Source organism: Pyxicephalus adspersus, chromosome 8 (genome assembly GCF_032062135.1).
Source record: "Pyxicephalus adspersus chromosome 8, UCB_Pads_2.0, whole genome shotgun sequence".
Classification (NCBI taxonomy): Eukaryota; Metazoa; Chordata; class Amphibia; order Anura; family Pyxicephalidae; genus Pyxicephalus; species Pyxicephalus adspersus.
Genome location: NC_092865.1, coordinates 1,685,977 through 1,695,978, shown reverse-complemented (window position 1 = coordinate 1,695,978; position 10,002 = coordinate 1,685,977). Strand labels below are relative to the sequence as shown.

At 45.9% G+C, this 10,002-nt stretch overlaps 2 protein-coding genes across 2 annotated transcripts in view; one reads left to right on the top strand and one right to left on the bottom strand.

The window, feature by feature from the left end:
* DPH2 (diphthamide biosynthesis 2) overlaps positions 1–3,061 on the bottom strand; it is a gene marked incomplete in the record, with an annotated part of 7,780 nt that extends 4,719 nt beyond the window's left edge. The window contains 4 exon segments of the mRNA XM_072419307.1: positions 1–41; positions 1,009–1,121; positions 2,063–2,273; positions 2,960–3,061. Coding sequence (XP_072275408.1) covers positions 1–41; positions 1,009–1,121; positions 2,063–2,221 — 313 coding nt within the window.
* An 11-nt stretch (positions 3,062–3,072) lies between these two features.
* Positions 3,073–9,729, top strand: IPP (intracisternal A particle-promoted polypeptide; the record flags this gene model as incomplete). Its single annotated transcript, XM_072419306.1, is given in 8 exon segments — positions 3,073–3,112; positions 4,750–5,068; positions 5,214–5,645; positions 6,684–6,839; positions 7,218–7,385; positions 8,069–8,206; positions 8,744–8,866; positions 9,509–9,729. Coding segments are annotated over 7 exon segments (1,530 nt in total), but the record flags the coding sequence as incomplete, so codon positions are not given.
* Between the last annotated feature and the right edge of the window lie 273 nt (positions 9,730–10,002).

Sequence of the window (10,002 nt, the reverse complement as noted above, 5' to 3'; positions counted from 1 at the left end):
CAGCACCAACGTGTTCTGCGGCCACTTCATCCACACAGCAGCTGCCAGGGGAGAGAGACAGGAAATGCCATCACTGCTGGAGATATACAAGGATATCCCCCACATGGCCTGGGCAGACATTTTATTCATTAAATATATAAAGTATAATTGAGGATACTGAAGGTCAAAGAGCTTACAATCTATTAGGGTTTTCCTAACTTTGGGGATATTTCTTCTCACTTCCTGTTGTATTTCTGGGACAGGAAGTGAACAGAAATTTCCCCAATAAGCCAGCACTCTGTGCCAGATTCAATAATGAAATCAGCAACACGTTCCATGGATCTGTTATTCTTCAGTGCTGGACCCTTCGTGCAATGGATCCTTTTCCCCTTCTCCCCCCAGGATAATTGTCCCCCCACCCCCATAGGGGTATTTTTGTAATCTCATGGCATTGTATTAAACTATATGAACTGCACCACTGGTTTGTATTGTATTGATCCTGATTCCCGTTCCCTTGTCTTTTCTTCAAATGAAAAATTATTGAAATAAGTCAGCAACATGTTTTAATTTTCCCTTCTCTATCTAAACTTAAAAAAAAAAGTTTTGCAATTTTTTTAGAATTCGTTTTAGACTTTTTCTAACTTTCAAGCACCAAGGATGAATGATAATGTTAAAATTGTACCCAACATACAGCACAGCCAAAGGTGCATTGTGATTGGAGCAGACAGGGTCACATGATGCTTTATTGCACTTCATTGGCTTTGGGACTCAATTATAAGTACCCAGAGGGCCTATTTTGGCTCCAGTGGCCCCAGCTAAGCTGCAAATTTTACACTTTGTATCCAACCTTCTGTAAGCTTCTACTGCAAACATCTTCTGTGTCCCTAACAAACAACAGAGGAACCAGAAAAATCAAAATTAAAGCCCAGCCTATTGGGACACCAAAATGAAATCGACCAATCCTGTGTACCATGGAATCATAACTGACCAATAGACTATCTTCCCATTATCACACAGATCCGCACTCACCTGCCATACGACGTGTCCCCCAGAATGTAAATTTTTGCCCCTGTGGCATCTTCGAGCTTCCTGGCAATGCGGACTGAATCCACCAAAAGTTCATCAGGGAACTGCAGAGCCACCTAAACCAAGAGAGGAAAAGAGAACAATAAAGAGAACCTGTCACCAGGGGCCACCATGTGAATATTTTACATTATAAGTCTCTATAAGGAATGTGAAGTGCAGGGGAATGCTAAAGTGTTAACCCAATGCCAAGGTCTGCCAATTAACCTTTTTTGGAATGGCACAGTACCCTGGCATTTTTAGCAATGGGGCAGCACTATTGCAACCCCCCACCCACTTCAAAAAAAAAAAAAAAACACCCTACCCAAAAAAATGTTTGTGGGTTTTCTTCCCTTACCATTCCTCTATAGCTTTGACCCATCAATAACTCTTTTTTATTAATGCCAGGCCAGGGTCCAGACAACCAGAATGCCATGCACACACCTCATTGGCTGCAGCACCGGGTCGCCTCCCCACCCAACTACAGTCTCCGGTTATCTGTGTAATGTTGGGGGATTAGATGAGAGCTGGGAACTCAGTAAGCTGGTAGGACTGCGAAATACTGACCAGCCGTGACCAATCAGAAGGCAGAGCTGAGCTGGGTGTCCTTGTTCTTGGAATTTAAGGGGGAGGGTATACTGCTTCCCCACCTCTTAGAATGTTAGCTTTTCAGGGCAGGGTCCTCTGCTAGTCCTGTGTCACTCTCTGTCATTTGCACCCCTATTTATTGTACAGCGCTGTGTAATATGTTGGTGCTATATTTACACTGTTTGATAATAATAGGGTAAAAAAGCTGCAGGACAATTGCAGATGATTGAACCCCAGCCAGTGTAACCAATAAATAAATCTGATGGACGGCAGCGCAAAATCCAGCAGAGCAGAGCACTGTGGGCTCCATTGCTTTATTCAGATAACAGATTTGGTGTTGTCAGTGTTTGCAGTTTAGTGAGCGCTCATTTCCAGCCTCAGGGTCCTCATCTGTCTTCTCCCAATCCATATAAAATATTGCAGCATAACAAACCTTTTTGGCTCCTTTCTCCTGAATAAACTGAACAGTTCTCTGGATTTCATAGATCTCCTCCAGGAACCCCTCTGGGCATTTACCGGCCCCCACATCCGGAGTACTGAGGGGCCGATGGATGACGTTCTCTGCGTCACTGCTGAACAGAGCGCTGCTCATATCTGCGAGGGACAAATGTACCGATCACCTCATTGCTTGGAATGCCACAAACCTGCCAATAAAACACAAATGTAAACATTTATATTGGAAGATGTGTGCAAGGCTTTCCTACACAGATCACACGCAGAATTATAACAAGATTTTGTTTTATCATTCATTGTGAGTTTCCTCCGGTTTCCTCCCACATTCCAAAAACATGAGATAGGTTAATTGGCTTCCCCCCAAAATTGGCCTTGGACTGTATTAATGACATATGTCTATGGTAGGGATATTGGATTGTGAGCATTGTGAATATATATACATACATACGTACCATGAGATATAAATATACATACATACGTACCATGAGATATAAACATATATACATACATACCATGGGATATAAATATACATACATACAATGGGGTATAAATAAATATATACATACGTACGTACCATGAGATATAAACATATATACATACATACATAACATGAGATATAAACATATATACATACGTACCATGAGATATAAATATACATACATACCATGGGATATAAATATATATATACACACACAGCATGGTATAGCTGTCACTTCTGTATACACATTCTAGCCCTGATCAGTGATGAAGTGAATACTGAGCATGGTATACAAATGGCTCTGTGTGTGTCACTCTTTATACAATGTACAGTCTGCATACAGAATACTGGAAATTATAATATTATAATAATATTAATAATAATAATAATAATAGTCACCCCTGGCTCCCCTGTTCCTGACACTTCCCTGCCTCCAACGTGGTAGATACACAAAACCTCCCTGCCACCACCAACATGGCCGCCAGGTAACACCACTTCCTGCTTCCGGTAAGGAGGATGTGACGTCAGGCTAGCTGGGAGCGGAGAAGGCAGGTAGGTCACATGACTGACTGATACATTGTATGTGTTAATTGAAAAGGATTGGGGGGGGGGGTTGATATAGAATAATGGGGAGATAGGCGTGTTAAGGGCCCGGAGGGGCCCCGGTATCAGGGTGACAGTGACAGGAATATATATATTATTAAGCTCATTATTCAGTATTACACCTCCAGACAGTTCTGCAGCTGACAGTGATGGTGTTCCAGTGTCATCTATGCAGAGTTGTCTCCCCCATTTGTGGCCCTCAGCACCCCATGTTCTGCCAGATATTGAATGCATTCTGTCCCCAGAAAATGTCCCCTCAATTTGGGTTAAAATTCAAGTCAAAAAATGGGATATTCTTCATAATACCCCAAACTTTCCTTCCGGATGGTTAGGGGGTCATAGTAGGGGCCCTTTGCTGAGTGTGGTCACCATCAATAGGCAGATTGGATGCGACTTTCACCTCCACATTCATCCGGTCTATATTCCAGAACATTGACAAGTCTAGGACCAAGTTCCCTCTCCCTGGGTGATACTTACCCCAGGGCACAGAACATAGGGATCTGTAAGGGGGAACTCTTCTCACCGACCACCAGCATTAGGTGAATCTTCTCCATTGACCACCAGCGTTAGATGAATCTTCTCCACTGACCACCAGCGTTAGATGAATCTTCTCCATTGACAACCGGTGTTAGGTGAAACTTCTCCACAGACCACCAGCATTTGATGAATCTTTTCCAGTGACCACCACCGTTAGGTGAATCTTCTCCACTGACCACCACCGTTAGGTGAATCTTCTCTATTGACCACCAGTGTAGGGTGAATCTTCTCTATTGACCACCAGTGTAAGGTGAATCTTCTCCATTGGCCACCAGTGTAAGCTGAATCTTTTCAATTGAGCACCAGTGTAGGGTGAATCTTCTCCATTGACCACCAGTGTAAGGTGAAACTTCGCCATTGACCACCAGCCGTTAGATGAATCTCCTCCACTGACCACCAGTGTAAGGTGAATATTCTCCACTGACCACCAGTGTAAGGTGAATATTCTCCACTGACCACCAGTGTAAGGTGAATCTTCTCCACTGACCACCAGTGTAAGGTGAATCTTCTCCACTGACCACCAGTGTAAGGTGAATCTTCTCCATTGACCACCAGTGTAAGGTGAATCTTCTCCATTGACCACCAGTGTAAGGTGAATATTCTCCACTGACCACCAGTGTAGAGGGAATCTTCTCCACTGACCACCAGTGTTAGGTGAAACTTCTCCACTGACTATCTTTAAACGCGAGGGGTCGCTTTTCACCCCAGGTGTCATGCAGTAAGTGCACCACATTCCTCATTTTGTATATCTCAGCTAATCTATACTAATGTCTCATGAGCTGCAGATATAAGAATTACTATCGGGGGGTCTCTGAGTCTAGAAACTTATTATTTTGGTCGTTGGTGGGAGTGGCTCCTTCCAGTGACCAATCCTGGTGGGGTATTTAAGGAGCCCCCTCGGCACAGTCAGGGGGGTGAATGTGTATATAATGGAGATAATCCCAGTCTGATATTTTATACATGAAACTCATAAAAGAATATTTATACACTCTGACAACGCTGCACCCTTGTCACTGAATTCCAGTGATTGTTGTCACTCCTCCTCACAGGTCCTCCCTGCGGTCCGGGGTTCTGTAATGGACGCAGCGTGTACGGCCGGATCCGGCATCTCCCTGCGCTCGGTCGGTAAACATGCGCAGATCGTCCTGCAGCAGATGAACAAGATGAGGCAGCAGCGTGAGTTCTGTGACCTCCAGATTCGGGTCGGTTCCGTCGTCTTCTCCGTGCACAAGTTGGTTCTGGCTGCCAGCAGTCCGTACTTCGCTGCTCTGCTGTCTGGTGGGTTAAAGGAGTCCTCCGATGATGTGATAGAGATTCAGGAAGTGGAACCCAACAGCTTTCAGCTTCTGCTGGAATTCATTTACTCAGGTAGGGGCTCCCACCATCCCTGTGCTGGGTTCCTGGATCTGTACCCCTGCTGTGCCCAATATGAGGGGCTCCCACCATCCCTGTGCAGGGTTCCTGGATCTGTACCCCTGCTGTGCCCACTGAGTCCCCTGTTTATTTCTTGCAGGATCTGTTCACATCAGCACAGAGAACGTGCAGGGACTGATGGTCGCAGCCGACATGCTGCAGCTGAACGACGTGGTGACGCTGTGCAGCGACTTCCTAAAGGAACAGATTGAGCCGGCCAATTGCGTGGGCTTCTTCCAGTTCTCGGAGCAGCTGGCCTGTCAGCCCCTGCTGGAGTTCACGGAGGGCTATATTCACGCTCACTTCCCAGAGGTGACGCAAGGGGAGGAGTTTCAGAACCTCACTAAAGATCAGCTGACCCGCATCCTGGGCAGTGAGGAGCTCTGCATCGAGGATGAGCACCAGGTGTTTGCTGCTGCCATGGCATGGCTACAGAGAGACACAGCCACCCGCAAGAGGCACGTGGTGGAGGTCCTGGAACCGGTGAGGTTTCCCCTGCTACCCCCACAGAGGCTTCAGAAAGACATTGAAGGTAAAAAAATTGAAATCTAAACAATTCCATCCTGAAACTGAACCCCAGCCAGATATAAATCACACAAATCAGTGCAGCTCGGATTTCATTATTACAACTTTAAATGTCTTTCTATAATACAAAAAGTGTGAATACTTGAATCCGATTCCATTGGCTTCTTGTAGTCCCAGCAGTCACAGAAAGACGAACTCATCTGTCTGCTGCTTCTCCTTTATTATTATACAGGATTTATATAGCGCCAACATATTACAGAGTGCAGTACATTAAATAGGGGTTGTACGAGACAGACACACACAGACAGTGACACGGAGAGGAGAGGACCCTGCCCCGAAGAGCTTTCAATCCTTTCACTGCCTAATTACAGGCTGGGGGAGGGATAGGACCTGCAAATGTTATATTATTGCAGCAGTGCATAGTCAGGTCTCCGCCAGAGAGAGCCGTGCAATGAAATTTAAATAGGATGTGGAAGCTTTGTGAATCGAGTCTATTATATATTCTTCCTCTCTCTTCTCTCTCTCTCTCTCTCTCCTCTGTCTCTCTCTTCTCTCTCTCCTTCTCTTTCTCTCTCTCTCCCTTTCTCCCTCTCCCTCTCTCTCTCTCTCTCTCTCTCTCTCTCTCTTCTCTCCCATCTCTCTCTTCTCTCCCTCCCTCTCTCTCTCTCTTCTCTCCCTCCCTCTCTCTCTCTCTTCTCTCCCTCCCTCTCTCTCTCTCTTCTCTCCCTCTCTCTTTCTCTCTCTCCCTCTCTCTTTCTCTCTCTCTCTCTCTCTTCTCCCTCTCTCTCTCTCTCTCTCTTCTCTCCCTCTCTCTCTCTCTTCTCTCCCTCTCCCATCTCTCTCTCTCTTCTCTCCCATCTCTCTCTCTCTTCTCCCCCATCTCTCTCTCTCTTCTCTCCCTCACCCTCTCTTTCTCTCTCTCTCTCTCTTCTCTCCCTCTCTCTCTCTCCCTCTCCCATCTCTCTCGCTCTTCTCTCCCTCTCTCTCTCTCTCTCTCTCTCTTCTCTCCCACTCTGTCTCCTCTCATTTATCTCTCTTTTCCCAGAAGTAACAGACTTCAGCCTGCGGGTGGCGCTGCAGACACTACTGAGGGAATACTGTGAACCCAGCCTGTCTCCCAAGGACCGCAAACTTTGCAACTTCCTGCAGCCGTCCCGTGCATGGCCTCGGAGAAAAGCTCGCAAATTCCTTTATGCAATCGGTAAACTACAACGCTGACGTAATCCTAAAATGTCAATGATCTGAAGCACTGACAGGGTAAAGAGGACCTGTGCTGAGATGATGAGATGTTATGCTAAAAGTTCTACTGGGATACAAAAACCAGTGACAAGCCGGGGTGCCTTTCCTGTTGCACTCCCTGCAATATCGGGAACACGACCGCAGCCTCAAGTTTTTGGTCACATGATCTCTGATAAAGGAGATTGGCCATTCTGAATTCCCACCTGAGATCACATGACCTAAGACTTGTGATTATGTGAGCAGCACTGGAAGGAACATCATGCAGCATGTTCCCCATTTTATTGGTGTGTCCTATATTCAGGGGTGGACTGTACATGAATGTGGTTGTTCTCTCACACAGGGGGATACACTCGCTTACAGGGAGGACGCTGGAGCGACAGCCGTGCTCTGAGCTGTGTGGAGCGCTTTGATACATTCAGCCAGTACTGGAGCACCGTGTCGTCTCTGCACCAAGCCCGCAGTGGAATGTGCGCCACCGTCCTGGACGGGAGGATCTACGTTGTTGGAGGTACCACCCCAAAGAATTAGCTTAGTAAGCTTGAGGATAATCTGTCACTTGCCCATTGGTGACAGGTTCTCTAAGTAATGCCCCACCCACCAATATGTTTTTTTGGCCATTCGCACCCCTGCACTGCTTTGGTCACATGCAAGGTCACATGCTCCAACATACTTTGAAGTACAGGTATTTGGTAGGGTAAATCAGAGAAAGTTTCAGTAGGTGGGGTGCCCTACCAAGAGCACTGCACTGATCACACAGACAGGGGGAGCATTTCCATCTCGAAACATTAGTCCACCAATTCTACATTTTTCTGGACCCCTCCCTTCTCACCACTGATGAAGGGGGACTGGTGAGACCCTGAAACGTGTTGGCTTTTTTTGTTCATTGCACTGAACTTCAAAAACATAAAATTTGGTGTTTTAATGTCAAATTCACTTCTACAAAGAGGACCTGTCACTTCATCTGCAAGTGGTTAGTGACAGATTCTCTTTATAATGTATATATATAAAGGGTGACTCCAGGGAGGGTGGAGAAGTGTGGGACTGGTCATAAATGGTCCAATTCCTCCTTGATCCAATCACCCAGTGATCTCATTATCGGGGTGACCCCACTGATCCTTCTTCCCATCCCCCTCACCAGTTACCAATCTAAGGAGTTGTCGCCAATTAATCTCACAGATGTTTCCTTCTCAGGTGAAAAGGACTCCATGATATTTGATTGTGTGGATTGCTATGACCCCATCACAAAGCAGTGGACGCCCGCCCCTTCCATGAACCAGCCGCGCTGTGGCCTGGGGGTCTGTTCCTGCCACGGAGCCATCTATGCAATGGGTGAGCCACGTCTTCTACAAGGTGCCAGGACATCCCCCATAGTGCCACATCTCTCCATTTCTGTGCCCTGATGATCTCTGTTTCTGCTTTCATGAATTTACATTAAACTGAGCTCTCAGCTCCAGATTATAGGGGAGAACCCCAACCATAAATGGCACATCGATCTCGGCGTAAAAAGGTTTTTTAATTTATTTTCTCGAATCATAAACAAAAGATCCAGACGAGCAGCCCTGATGAAGCGATGCAAAGTGCTGAAACGTGTCGGGTATACAAGGCTAGACTTGTGATCAGGATTGACCTGCTGGTCATTTGTCCTTGAGATTCACCCACTCATTGCCCTTTTCACCCTACTGCAGGTTTTATGTAATTTATTGATTTCATAACTTTTTTTTTGTCCCATTATATCTTTGCTTTTCTTTTTGTTGGTAAATACTGGAACTGGAAATGGGGGGGGGGGCAATGACATAAAGCCGAATAAGTTCTGGGCCTAGAGGGGCTCATTGAGGAGGAATGAATGTTTTCCCCAATCTCCTGCAGGTGGCTGGGTTGGAGCGGAGATTGGAAATGGCATTGAACGGTTCTCGCCAGAGGAGAACGCCTGGCAGGTGGTCGGGAAGATGCCTGTGCCAAGATATAACTTTGCCTGCTGCGAGAGACAAGGTGACCATTGCTGAGGGTCTGCATATAAAGAGCACCTGTCATTGCTGTATTACCCCTGTGTGAGAAACAAAAAACTGAACAGGTGGGAGAAAGGAATCTGATTGGCCCATACACTGCCACATTTGCCTTAACCCTTGAAAGGAGGGCAATCAATTAGTGAAACTAACATCTCCATAATATACTCACCGATATATCCATCCTACAGATCTCATCGTGTCATTGGAGCCTTCCAAGTGCCCACTGTGCACTTAGTAGATTATAATAAGTGAACCTGAATGATCCAGCAAACCTGGAATGGATTGTTAAACATAATTTGCTCTAAATTGGCAAATGTTTTTAATCCTGGACCAGATCCATTTTAAGTTTGCTGGATCACTCAGATTTTCCCATGACAGTCTATCTTCTCCGGTCTGGGAGAGCTTTAATAAATCAGGCCCATGGTTTCACCTAGGTATACAGAAGGGACGTAATTTCTGACACTTTACAATCGTTAGGTGATGCGTTCTGATTTGTCAGGGCAGGAATTAGGATGATGGCCCAGCTCCTTGCACCTTTGAAACAAGTTATGTCCTGCTGACAGGTCCTCTTTAATCGTTGCTCTTCATTTGAATCCCTTTATGAACAGAATGTCTCTTTTCCTAGGATTGATGTACGTGGTCGGTGGGATCAGCCATGAGGGACTGGAACTTTCCTCGGCTGAAGTCTACGACCCAATTTCCAAGCGCTGGACCTCTCTGCCCTCCATGAGCACCCGCAGGGCGTATCTGGGCGTAACCTGTTTAAATGACTGCTTGTACGCGGTGGGCGGCTGGAATGAACGTCAGGACTTTCTGAACACGGTGGAGAGATATTCCTTTGAAGAGGTAAATCATGCGATCACTGCAAACTGATCAACCAATCACCAAATATTCCTGGGGGGATTCTGTGAAAAGTGATGACCAATCCAATTATCAGAATCCCCCTTGGACTGGATCATGTATGTCTCATAACTTTTCCAAATACTCTTAGAGTGCCCCACCAACACTGCAAAGGGTAAATTCTCATTTTTATGGGGCCCCTTTTCTTGCTTTATCCTTCATTTCTTCAGGCATGATTATTAATATTATTACTACACAGGATTTATATTGCGCCAACAT